This window comes from Andrographis paniculata, unplaced genomic scaffold (genome assembly GCF_009805555.1).
Source record: "Andrographis paniculata isolate CXL003 unplaced genomic scaffold, ASM980555v1 Contig71END, whole genome shotgun sequence".
Lineage (NCBI taxonomy): Eukaryota > Viridiplantae > Streptophyta > Magnoliopsida > Lamiales > Acanthaceae > Andrographis > Andrographis paniculata.
This window is the reverse complement of record NW_026137608.1, coordinates 4014024-4028148: the sequence shown is the minus strand read 5'-3', so window position 1 is coordinate 4028148 and position 14125 is coordinate 4014024. Positions and strand designations below refer to the sequence as shown.

General features: G+C 33.4%; 1 protein-coding gene across 2 annotated transcripts; it reads right to left on the bottom strand.

Moving 5' to 3' along the window:
• Window positions 1-4120: 4120 nt before the first annotated feature.
• LOC127265071 (uncharacterized) lies at window positions 4121-11462 on the bottom strand. Of its 2 annotated transcripts, none has more exons than XM_051294744.1 (6): window positions 10775-11462; window positions 10299-10396; window positions 6794-6818; window positions 5374-5428; window positions 5155-5289; window positions 4121-4728 (listed from the first exon to the last, which is right to left on the bottom strand). In XM_051294744.1, the coding sequence occupies exons 1-6, from the start codon at window positions 11265-11267 to the stop codon at window positions 4530-4532; spliced, it is 1005 nt and encodes a 334-aa protein (XP_051150701.1). In that variant the 5' UTR covers window positions 11268-11462; the 3' UTR covers window positions 4121-4529. The 2 variants fall into 2 exon arrangements, with proteins under 2 accessions (XP_051150701.1, XP_051150699.1); XM_051294742.1 differs by having other exon boundaries at window positions 5374-5494; window positions 10775-11460.
• Window positions 11463-14125: the final 2663 nt, after the last annotated feature.

Genomic DNA, 14125 nt, shown 5'->3' with positions numbered 1-14125 from the left:
GAATTATTACTTGGCAATGTCGCACCTCCAATCGTAAAACCACGAACATGGAGACCAAAGAAGGCAAGACGAGGTGGTGTGGAGCGGTCATGGGTTCAAACCTCCGACGTCTCATGTCACTTGCCAGTAGTTTATTCATTCCATTTAACTTTTAATCAAATTTAGATGGTTCAATACCGACTCATTCACATACGAGAGTTGGCCAAACAACAGTCCAACTCCGGGGTATCACATCTTCCATCACTTTAGAATGCAACGTCCACTTTGCACTCAAGGATCGTCAACTGCTAGGCTATCAACAGTCTGGTCAATGATTGCGGGCTGTCGCAGGTCGGCTCTTATACCAACTGTGATACCCGGCCCGCAAGCCACAAGAAACTGAGAGTCGGCTCTTATACCAACTGTGATACCCGGCCCGCAAGCCACAAGAAACTGAGAGTCGGCTCTTATACCAACTGTGATACCCCGGCCCGCAAGCCACAAGAAACTGAGTGTGTCAGGATTGTACTGTGATATCCGGCCCGCAAGCCATGAGAAATCGAGCGTGTCGGGATTGTAGACTGACCCCATAAGTCAACACGAGTCTTTCTAGTACGTTTTTGTCCTCACTCATGCACACCCCGGGGTCACCCACCCTCAAAGTACTCTAAAGTTCTTTCAGTAGGACACCCGCAATCTATTTAACCTCTAATCAAATTTGAATGGTCCAATACCGGCTCATCCACACAAGGGAGTTGGCCAAACAATGGCCCAACTCGAGGGTATCACAATTATAATATAGTTTTTACATGTTTTATGAATTAATACTAACAGGAGGTTGTTACCCCTCTGCCGGAGAGAACCAAGAAAACGACTTCAGTACGGTCTAGAAAACAACAAATATGAATTAAATCCCAAGCTTTCATGATGAAGTTTTTTATATTTTTTGTGTGATGAGAATACGATTTTCCATATACAGGGACAAGAGTCTGCTGCCCCTCCGCATGTCGGAAACAAGAAGGCTTCAGTGCAATCTAGAGAACAACAAGTATGAATTAAATTTGATGCTTTCATGACGAAGATTTTTATATTTTTGTGTGATGATAAGACGATTTCCCATCTACAGGGACAAGAGAATGCTGCCCCTCCGCCGGTCAGAAACAAGAAGACTTCAATGCACGTTGCAGAACAACGGATATTCCTTAAATCCCTAGCTTTGATGACAAAAATTTACATGTTTTATGCAACTTTTTATACAAAAACAAGCCAATACAATGTCTTCTAAGGGAGAAGAATCTCAACCGGCTTCACCGGCATCGAGCAATGGGCACGAAGAGCTGTCGTGGTCTGAACGTACTCGGGCTTCTTCTAGACGCCCGAAACTTGCCTCACTATTAAAAAATGGTCAATTCTCCTATAGACCGAAATTGCAGCATGACTCGTTGAAGGGAGCTGGCCCTTTGAAATGGTATTTACGTAGTATGGTGCGTGTCCGTAGCCGCAGTTTAACCGGGGAATATTTCTATTTTTTGTAGTGATCTTACAACTTATGAACCTGCATTATGTAATTGTGTTTTTTTTTTTTTTTTTTTTTTAATTCGACACACTGAATTATCCATAGCTTTTCATGCTTGTGTACTGTCTGTTGTTGAATTTTGTTGGTTGTGTTTCATGGAAACAAAGTGTTAGAATTGTAATTGATTGTAACAAAGAGCATCCATTGCTTGTTGGTGTACATTTTATTCACTTAGTCAATTTTGGTTGTCCATGACATGACAGTGCATTCATACAATTATCTTAACTACACAATAAAAAAGGGGCAATAGAATTGTATTATGTACCTATTCATTTACATCCCTTTTACATTAAGCAAATTACTGCAAGAAAAATGGTAATAATCATGATAAAGACAAGAACACTTGATCATTTTCCAAACTTTTTTGATACAATCATAATAAAGACACAAGATTTCATACAAACAAGATTACCTAGAGAAGTCCCTAATGGATGGCCTAGTGGTGTAAAAGTTGAACTTGTGACCGTGAGGTCATGGTTCACGACAAAAATTTCAAACCCTACAAATCCATTTGGAGAAAATTATGTCAATTATGATAATTTGTTATTATTATTATTATTATTACTATTATTATTGATCTATAGCTAGTTAGTTTTTTTTTTTTTTTCATAAGACTCCTTGTATTTTTAAAATATGCATAGAATTTTTTAAAAAGAGATTTTGTGTAATACTTCGAAAATACAAAAAAATCTCATATAATTTTGAAATGATAAATAAGAATGGTGAAGGCTTTCAAACCACAAGCTGGTTCTAAGTAATTTTACATTATTATTATTATTATTATTATTATTATTATTGATCTATAGCTCATTCTTTTTTTTCTTAACCTAAAATTTTAAGTAAAAATATATTACTTTTTAATGCAAAATAAATTTCGTATAGATGTGTATATATATTATATTTTGTATATAAATTTAATTGGGAATAAAATATTTGAGTGAATATCCCTAAAATCAAAAGATTATTTAAATTAAATTTTACGAAAAAAAAAAAAAAAAAAAAACTCAAACACAAATCAAACTAACTAATTATCTCTATTTTAAAACTTGTAAACTTTACAAATAAAAATGAAATAAGTTTGTACGAATAAAGTTTTAAAATTTTTGTAACTTTTAATATTTATATAAATTTCCAATAAGGATATATACAACGGGGAAAAATAATTACAAATTGAAACTCTTGAAATGAGAAATCTTGAAAATAAATAAATAAACCATAGAAACAAACCAATCAAAATTTGAATAAGTGTTTAGTTTTGTTGAAGTAAATTTTTCAACAATAAAAAAAATTAAAATTCGAAAATAGAAAATTATCTTCTTCGAATTTGAATAATTAGTGTGTGAGATTAGGAATCTCTAAACACTATACGGTACATAAGTATACTGAAAAATAAATGCTACAGACTGAAAATTAAATGATGATCCCCGAATCATTGACTTTGCTGCCGTTTGAAGATGATCGAAGATTGCTGACCCCAATCCTTAAAGATTCCTTAGAAACTGGAACCGTCGCCCGAACGATTACAACGCTTCCTCTCAACCGTCTACTAATTCCTCTTTTGCTGACACGTGTTTTCAACCGTCTTATCAACCGCGTAACCCAACCGACCAAGCTACTGTTCTCACTCGATCTCCGCAGCATCTGACCTCCACAGCAGCCAACTTGCTCATCCGACCGCAGACCAATCGACCTGCCTGTCCAACCACGGACCTTTCGACCTTCTTATCCGATTGCGGACCAACCGACCTACCCGTCCAACCGCGGACCTTCCGACTTACTTATCCGACCGCGAACCAACCGACCTGCCTATCCGACCGCGGACCTTCCGACTTGCTTATCTGATTGCGAACCAACCGACCTGCCTGTCCGACCGCGGACCTTCTGACTTGCTTATCCGATTGCGAACCAACCGACCTGCCTATCCAACCGCGGACCTTCCGACTTGCAAACTGTCCGACCCGCGGACCATCCAACCTGTGGACTGTCCGACTTGCAGACCATCCGACTTACGGATCATCCGACCTGTGGACTGTCCGACTTGCGGACCATCCGACTTATTTAATTAATATTACTTTAAATTTAAATATATTTTAAAAATTTTACCAATCCATCTGAAATGTTCATAGATCATTTTATAAATATATAAAATATAAAATATAAATTTTAAGCTAAAATCTTTCAAAATTATAGTTAAACAAAGGAAAGATTTTGAATATTTTTTTTAATAGATAGAAAAACAAAATCCATCATAATATAAATAAATAGTTTTTGTTTTTAATATATATTATGCATTTAAAAATTTTATTATTAAAAATTGAGATTAATAAAAAAAATGATGTTAAGATTATAAATATCAACTTATTTATTTAAATAAGTCAGATTCAAATAAAAGATTTTTTAACTATCCTCTGCCGGTCCTATGCATACTGTGGCCCACAGACTCACTAATAAAGCAAAAGTTGATAAAATACTTACTTGAAATCGTAAATATTATACATAAATAAATTGAAAAAAGAAATCTAAAAAGTAACCACAAGGCTGATAATTAAATGGAAGATCGATAAATGTAAAAACAGAAACAGCCATGCTATAATACAATCGGATTCATCAAAATTTGATCAAAATTTACCAATCTCACCCACAAATTTCAACTCATCTGCAATCGTGTAGTAGTCAATCAATTATATGAATGGAAAAAGCTACTAAGTAATGCTGTCAAAAATATATTCCTACAAATACTTCCTATTTATAAACTGTACAAATTCATCAATGGAAAAACAGGGAGAAATCGAACTTCTACTTAGCACCATGGCACGGATCATTTTTTTCTGCTCGATCCGAAAACTCAGTGGCTTCAACCTTCCAAACATTAGAAGAAAAGTTGTCCAAGATACGGATGCTTTTACCATTGTCACATTTTCATGATTCGACCTCTTGGCAACAAAGTTAGATGTTCATTTCGTCAAAATAACGCCTAGCCAACAGCTGCTGAGGCTAATTGATCTTCCACTTCTTCCCAATTGTAGACTTTTGTTACAAGAGGATGTTTAGTATCTACCTTGCACCAAGGATATGAATTCTCATAATCGAAAAGGAGAACCTTTATCCCGGCTTCTGCACACTCTGTAGCATATCTTGGGTTATCATCAATCAATATTTTTGCTCCCAAGGACCTACGAAAACGACGAATTAAAACTGAGGCAGTCAACAAAGCATCCTTGTTCTTGGTGATACATTAATCAAGTCATGATAAGTACAGTTGGGAATGTGAAAAAAATAAGACAGAACTGTTTATAATCCACCCGTGATTTGGAAAGTTGGCACTATATTCCTCTATGATTTAGAAATTCAACAATGCTCCCCCGTGTTTTAAAAATATTGCACAGAATCTTCGAAAAATTGCATGATACACTCTTGCATTTTTGGAAATATTTCATAGAGTCCCTCTAGAAAAGGGATTTTGTGCAATATTTCGAATATACAAAAGAGTCTCGTACAATTTTTAAATCACAAGAGAGAATGATGTAAACATTTTCTCAAAAAATAATGAGAAATGAATAAAAATAAGAGAGAGGGGGGCATGGTTATAAAGTGAGTACTTGCACATATCGGATTTACGTCTAGATTGCCCATCTAAAGCAAAGTGGTTTCCAAAATGGATCTCCTGAAATAGCCCTGGATAATGCTTCTCAATCCACTCAATTGTGTGATCTTTAATTGCATTCTGTCTGGAGCTGTATAGAGCAGTGACAAAAATTATTTGCATAGAGTAATACACGATGAAACTTGAAAATCAATGAGGGGTTGTGAGAACATACGTGACAATGCATAAGTTATAGATTTCCGATAACCTTTGCAAAGCCATTTGAGCACCTGGAATTGGATATATGCCATTCTTGAAGTAAGGGGTCTTAAAGAATTCATGAACGCGAATATCAGCTGTCACAAAGAAAGTGAATATTTCATTCAATTTCCAAGTGAAATTTCGGCTGCAAAAGGTGTATAACATCTACATACTTAATTATAAAAAGGAAAAAGTGAATCAAAAAAATTAATATAGAAGCATAAAAAGGTAGGAAAAGATGCTATTACATCTCTGTAATATGAGACTCTGTAAATCCTGATAATAAAGATAAAAGATAAAAAATTGAAGAGTATTTTGTTCTTGAGAGGATGGAGTGATTATTGGAGCCTGGAAGACCTATTTCCATAAGAACCAAATGCTGATTATTAGCTAGAGTCGTTAATGAACCAAACTATTAATGTTTCAGTTTGGCCAGTTTCATAATTTTATTTCATTTTAATTTATACATTTGAATTTAAACTAAGATTCAGTTTAAGTTATTAATTAATAATTTCATTACTATTTCTGTCATCGAAAATTATGCCTATTTGATTATGTATGAGTTTTAATAAAAGTGAATAATAATGATTATTTTTCCATTTTATAGTAAAAAAATACAAAAATAATATTTTCTTACCCAAAAAAAAAGCAAAAATATTTCTTTGATGACAACACAAAAAAAGTGGGCATAAATTACAGAAGAAATACTATTTATAAAACAAACAAACTTCAAAAGTAACATGTATTATTATAATATATACTTTACTAAGATATAAACATATTGGTTTATTCTCTTACAAACACTAAGGAACATCTTGAACAAAAAGAGCTAAATTTTATATTTGTGTTTGTTCGGCCCATCTTCAAGCAATACGACATAATGATCATCTAGAAACTTAATATGACCACGATGATTTCAAAACATAAAATCACAACATATTTAAAGTATTTCAACAAATACATATATAAAATGTATATTATTATGTTTAGTTTATTTATGTCAGGGTTGGGTCCAGGATTGTACCCTGAAGCTGGACACCTGGAAATTTTATTCCATACCCAACAACCTAGTATAAGGATTATTGGTCCCAGCCCCAATTAAATGAGCCAAGTCCGGGATAGGTACGTCATCCCTAAACCCAATAATACTTCAGGATCAAGGTGTATTCAAACTAAGAGCAGACTGCGCAACTATATATCGTACCAGCACAGAAGAGCATAATATCCCAAAACATAACATTCATGACAAGAATATTCTGCATGCTTACCTTAAGAAGATAATAGCTAATGGAAAAAGCTTATAAATAAAAAATGCAGCTAATATGTTCAAGTTTTATTTAAATGCTAGGTGTAAATAAATTTATCAATTTTTATTTTTTTATTTAAATCAATACCTTCATCACGTGAGCAGTTCCATATCTGCAGGTAAAACAAGTGCATCAAGAAATGCATTAACAAAATGTTCTTGAACACCATTAAGAAAAAAAGTAATCATCCAATTAACCAACCACACAACAAATTTCAGATGTGTCACAGAAGAAATTCACATAAGCTTTCCGATTATGCAGCCTAAAAATCCATACAGGAAGTTCACAGCACAAAAATGATGCCATTCCTCAAATACATAGCGACTGGAGGAATGAAAAAATGTCATCAAACAAGTCAATCTTATGCTATTGATAGTCATCAAAAGTATAGCAAAACCGATGAGGTTGGAATTATTGACTGATCCATTTGAAATAAACAATAAAGCAGATTATTTGAGTTGACAAATAAACAACACTTACTTCAAAGGCCATAGAATGTTGGAATCAAAAGTACCTCGATGTATATAGCTTATTCAAATTAGAGCAAATAAAGGATTCATTTTCCATTCTATAAAGTTGAGAATGAGATGAAATAAAATCCTCAAAAGAAAATTCCTTAACTATTATGCAATCTGTCTCCAAATTTGAGTCTTTAAATTTTGTTTATCTTTGTCAAAGTTGCATTCAAGACAGCTATATTATATCATATTGGTGATATTCATTCTGAAACTATCTTTTATAATGAAGCTACCTAGAAGCATGCATTGCTATAGATTTTCTTTTAAAGTCGTCATCATAATATCAAATGGTCATAGATCCTGTTAGTCACTAAATGTACAGCCGCTTCTGTGGAAATCACTACAAAAAGGTTGCTAAACCAAAGTGGATATATCAGAGAGAAGTCTGATCCACTATGACCTTGGAGATGATTAGTACGGAAACACCTGCCATCATTTCATTTAATTTTTGGTGTTGCTCTTCAAGGATCTACCAATGAAAACAATGATACTCATCTGCTTGTCAAAGTTCAGCATTTCACAGATTTTCCCACATTAATCTGAGGAGGGATTTTACATTTTAACATTGCATCACATCTTTAGGTTTTCCTAAAATCTAACATTTGACTTCAGAATAATTGTAGCACAAACATAAAGAAAGGGATCAAACTTCTTGCTGCCAAGCTTGCCTCACTTGTTTTGCTTATAAACTCTGGATGACTTTACAACTTCAATACAAATTGACTAATCCAGTCTATTTTCCATGTACATAGAAGTGCATCTATGTTTTAGCTATATGAATATTATATATTATGGGCATTTCCAATAGTATCGAGTCTCATGACTATAGTACTTTCTGTTTTTTTTTGGAGCGGAGACATATTACTTATATGTTAAATGATAGGAAGGATACAACCAATAGAAAAAAGCGACAGAACGTAAAACCAAGCAGCTGAATCTAGGGCTTAATAGAACCAAAATGTATGAAGAAAGCCTGCTCCAAACATCTATAACCAGACTAAAAGAGAGGCGCTTCCACTTGCTCCACATATTGCAAACAAATAAAAAATAAAAAATCTGCCAAACCATTTGCGCTAACATAATGGAAGATAACGAAGAGAGTAATGGATATGTAGAGGCGGAGCTTGTTAATGTTGAAGTTCAGTTTCCATATGGAGCTGGTGCCAAGAATCCATCTAAGAGCATTTTTTAATAGCTCTCCACAATAATTTGATGTGAAGGACAAATTTGGGTCAAAGTAATGTATTAAAGGATTGCCTAGTCTACCGACCCAACATCTTTTGCTAAGATGAAGATGTTAACCAAGGTGATCTCAGATGACAGCTACAGTACCAGTTATCTACGTTTTAATAAAATCTGAACCATTTGTGCTGATATTCCACCAAGAAAGCTTCTCTATGACCCCAAGAAATTTACTTTAAGACTTCTTTTTTTTTGCACAAAAAAGAAAAACGTATTGGGGATTATTAATCAAAGTAGCCAGGGGAATATTAGTGCCAAAAAAGTATGCACGGTACCAATCACCAATAGTTAGACGAGTTCTCAAGTTGATCCAGTCTAATGAGAAATCCTCATTTTTAGAATAAAAGCTTTCCAAAGAATAACCTTGAAAACTCTAAACCAAATTTCAATACTAATAGACTTATTAGCAAGGTTATGCCATTGGAGGAAAAAATATGCAAGATGGCCAGATCCAAAAGATTCTCTATAAACCGAGAAAGTGGTTCCGAATAGCAATTGGTGGGGGGAAATGCAAAAAACAAGTGGGAGGCTGATTCTCTCTATAGGCAACAAAAGGGCATACAACATCATCAACCGAACATCCACAGGATGCGAAATCTTTGTCTGGAAGAACATCCCTTGCTAACTTCCACAAGAAGGTGTTTCGATTATGATGGCTCATCTCCAAATGACTGAGCCGGGATGCCAAACTAGGAGCAGCAAGAGTTTGAAAGCCACTGGAATGACTGGCAACAATACAATCCATTAGAATTAGATTTTTTATATTACATTATCAGCATCTTTATCCAAAACAATGGTTGAGTCTAGCACTTTCAAGAAATATTCCCATAGTCTACTTTCCCAATCAAAAGTTCTTGGAGATCCTTATCCCAAAAAGAGAAAACCTTGAATGGTCCCTGATTTCAAGTGAACAAGAGAAAATATGTGCGGGTGAAATAGTTTCCAAAGGAGGTGAAGTTGCTCACCAAGGATCTTCCCAAATCCTTAACTTCTTATATCTTTGATCCAACACCAAAAATTATACGCTTCAGGGAAATCCCACAACTTTCGAATATTGGTCCAAAATCCAAATAGAACCTTATCAATCAATTGGAAAGGCCAAATAGTGCTACGATCTATTTTTTATTTATCATACATGATTTTCCTCCACAAAACAAATATATATTGAAATTGCTACTCTCATTTGTTAAGAAGGGCTTTTTTAAGTTATGGAGCAAGATAAGGCCAATACTTCTCAAATTTAGTTGTCCTGCGGAGGGAATTTTAGATTGGAACTTGTAAGTGCATTTCTCTACCCAACAAAGTGTCACCCCAAATTAAGTTGTGAAAATTTCCTTCGAGACAGTATAGGATTTGTTTCCGAATCTTCAAAAGAGATAAGAAGTAAAAAGGTAGATTCGTCAATACGGGCTAAACAAAAGAAACACAACCACTAAAGGATCCACTTAGTCTCAAGTCAACCTTTTCAAGGATTGGATTCCAAATAGATAACTAGTTTCTTTTAGCACTGATATTTGCCCTATGTAAACAGAATAGTCTTAACAAGGCATTTGATTGCTTTGGCTAAGCAAGATTTAAAATGACACATGCATCAAATATTGTTTGCCTTTCGTCTTCTCATTTTCTATAAAGCTGAACCCAGCCCCGTAAACCATCCTCAATCAAGGTTATGTCAATGTGAAGAATGAAACTTTTTATTTCTTAAAGAGCCCATACATTGGCAATCTAAATTGAGGTAAAAATATCCATACTTATCTCTTTCAGGATACAGCAATAATCAAATGAATTGCCATAAATTATATGCAAATTGTATTAAAGGCCGGATGTAGTACCTTGAAAAATTCATAGACATGGTATTCAGAAACTGAGCATTTGAGGGAGTACCGAGCTGCAATAAACTGATTGAGAGCCGACACAAAGTTCCCAAGAACTGCCCACAAAGTCAAAGAGAGAAAGCAAAACTAAGTTAAGAATGTCATCATATTGACTCCAATTAAATATTTTGTGATCTATGAATAAAACAAATGAGTCGAAACGTCAGCAGCAAGGACCAAACTATTCTCCACCAAATCAACAGAACAAAATCGTGAATTCCAAAATATACCCCCTTGCAAGGAGAGAAGCAGCACAAGAAAATACTTGTTTAATTGCCCAATGTCATCACAAAGAATATGCCCTCAATCAGACACCAACATCGACTACTTTGTGCAAAAACATAATACCCATACTAACAGATTAACAAATTGTGACAAAAAAGAATGAATCGAAGGAAATATATCTACATGAACTAAATCAATCAAATAAATACCTTCATCAACATCAACTGCAACCATGATTTTCTCGGACGAATCTCCCCGGAAATACCCTTTACGAGAAGCACTGCTTCCATTAACAGGACAAAATCCAGCATTAAGTTGATCCCTAACAACCTCATTAGAAACACCCAGGGCGCAAGGTGCGCACGCCGGATCTTCCCGCAACCCGGTATCAATCCGACGATGAAGCCTAAAGCTATCATTATTATCCCTCAAGGCATTGCTATTTTGTCCAGAGCTGCTGCTGCTGCAGCCCCTGAGCCTGAACCCATTCCTGCCAAAACTTCGGCTGCTCAAACCAATGGCTGAAGGAACGGAGGCATTGGAAGAAAGCTTTCTGAGAGACATAATCTGAAAATCCCTTTGCCCCAGCGCAAAATTGGAGGCAGCCGCCATACAACAATCGCCCCGAAAATGGCGAAAACGATGGAAACAAGCAATGCTATAGGAAGAGGAGATTGGTATGGAGAAACGTCTTCGTATCATGCCGGGATCGATGATTCCCAAAGAAGTGCCATGCCCACAACTACTGACAATAAATATATGAATGCAAACAACAAGGGGCGGTGGGGTGGCTTCGAAAATAGGAAAACGGAAGAGAAATTACTAAAACAGAAAGAAAGAATGGAAGATATTTGGAGTATTGAATATTTATTGATTATCTTTTCCTTTGAACGAGGAAAGACGGTTCTGATGATGGCCGGAATAGAACCAGAGCTTAATTTTAAGGGTGTGTTTGTCTGGTCGTTTGAATTTGAAATTGAAATTTGTACATTAAAAATTTTGAATATGAATAATTATATGATATGATATAAATAAATGTTCAATATGATTTTTTTAATATAAATTTGACTTTTGGTATAATATAATAAATAAAAAATAAATATTTAATTTGATTTTTTTAAAAAAAAAAAATGATTAATAATAAAAATATGTTAGGATTCCTTCGAACAAACATACCCTTAATGTGTTTGAGTTGCAACAAACAAATACAAAGCTTCCAATAATTGGTTTAAAGAGCACCAAGAATGGCCCTCTCTCCTCCACATGCCATCATCGTTATTTTTTATTTTTTTTAAAAAAAAAAAGAGAAACAAAACTATATTATACTACTATTATGATTAAAAATTGAAGAAAAAATTTTTAAAAAAAAATTTAAAAATATTTAAATACAATTATCTTTAACAATAAAAAATAATAATTCAAGCTGCGCGCGAAAAGTATAGTACAGATATATTTTATTTATTGAGAGTGAAATATACAAATATTTGGGTATGTTTTTTTATCCTCAAAATTCACAAGTTTCTATGAATTTTATGTATTGTCTCTTACAAAATATTTCATCATATTTTATTTTAATACCAAATCTAAATATTTTTTTTTTCAAATTTATCAAAAGAAACAAACCTTGAAGTGATTTATTTAGATAAAATAATTTAAATATTATTTTTTAAATAAAACAAATAAAAATTGGTTAATCATTCTTTTCATATTTTATAAAAATTAAATTACTAGTTTATCCCCAATAAAAAGATTAATTAATCTAGATATATATTTAGGCTGTGTTCGTTTCATGAATTTGTTCATGATTTTACTGTACAAACACTATACATAATTAGAATTCAAAATCCGAACTCTATATCCTATGTTGCTAGACCATAAGCTTCCCTTCATGCAAAAATTGTCGTGAGAATCTCTACGACCTGTCAACTCCAACTCTGATTGACGGACTGACGAACACACCCAACGGTAGGATTGGTAGGTGAGGCAATAAATCATCAACATTCTTATTTATGGCATCTCGACTTCGGATCTGTGGTGTAATCAACACCGGCGTCTTGGGGTTTTTGTGTATTTTCCTGAACCGGTATTCCGGCGAGAGTCTTTCTGCCACTAGATTTAGTTCGACTGGTCTTTGTTAACCGGTGAAAATGAGTGGCTTGTTTACTAACCGAGATGATTCCGATGATCTCTATTAAAGTAGAAAGTTTCCTAAGTATTGCACTTACGAGCTACGAGGGGGGAGTGTCAATTGGTTCACGTCTTACACACACTCCAAAAAATTATTTTTAAAATATCAATTCTAACATCACTTTACTTTTTTATGTTTATTTTTAATTAACAATATTTAAATATTATTCATTTCAAACTATCACATCAATACATTACTTTTTTTCAATATAATAATACTCCCTCCGTCCCAGATACCGTGTCCGCTACACTGTAGACACGGTATTTTAGGAGGAGTGTAATTAGTAGATAAATGAGAATGTACTAGTGAAAATAATTATTAAAAAATTTAAAATGAGATTAAAGTGTGTAATTATTTTCCAAAAAAGAAAAGTGACATGATATGTGGGACGGACAGAAACGGCAACATGAACATGGTATCTGGGACGGAGGGAGTAATTTCTTCCAACATAATCATTACAAAATTCAAACCTTAAAACAAACGCAACTTAAAAATCCATACTTGAAAATCCTCAAAAATCCAAATTCAAAATCCAAACCCCCAAACAAACACACCCTTAGAAAATATGTACTCCCTCCATCTATTAAAATTAGCCATTTGGACTCGGCACAAGAATTAAGAAAAATGAATATTTTATTGAAAAAGTGATAGGTAGTTGAGGGTATTTTTGGAATTTTAGTTAAAAGATAAAGTAAATGAAGAGAGAGAATGCAATAAGTATTTGTTGTAAATAAGTGTTGAATGGAGGATAATAATTAAATGTTGATTTGTTGATTTTGTCAAAATTAGTAATGAGATAAATTTGGTGAAAGGATAAAAAGAAAAATGAGAATAAATTTAACAGACAGAAGAAATATTATATTTATGATATGTTTACATATATGAGATTAGAATGCATAGTATTATTTTATCAAATATAATCTGATATTTACTTTAACACTATATAATTAAAGACTCAATACAATTATATTAATTTATAAAATTATTAATATAATTTAATTCTGTAATATTATTTAATCATACTTAATAAAATATTTAAATTATCCTTCCCTTTAGACACTTAGAGGCATTTTATATAAATATAATAAAAAAAATTATTTAATATATTTTGATTTTAAAATATTTCTTCCGTCCGTTAAAAATAGTCTATTTGGGTCGGGGGTACGGAGTTTAAAAAAAATAAATATATTATTGAAAAAGTGATAGATAATTGGGGTATTTTTGGAAATTTAGTTAGAAATAAAAGTAAATGAAGAGACCCAATGTAATAAAGTTAATGTATTTGTTGTAAATAAGTGTTGAATGAAGGGTAATAATTAAATGTTGATTTATTAACTTTACCAAAATTAATAATGTGATACATTTAGCGTAC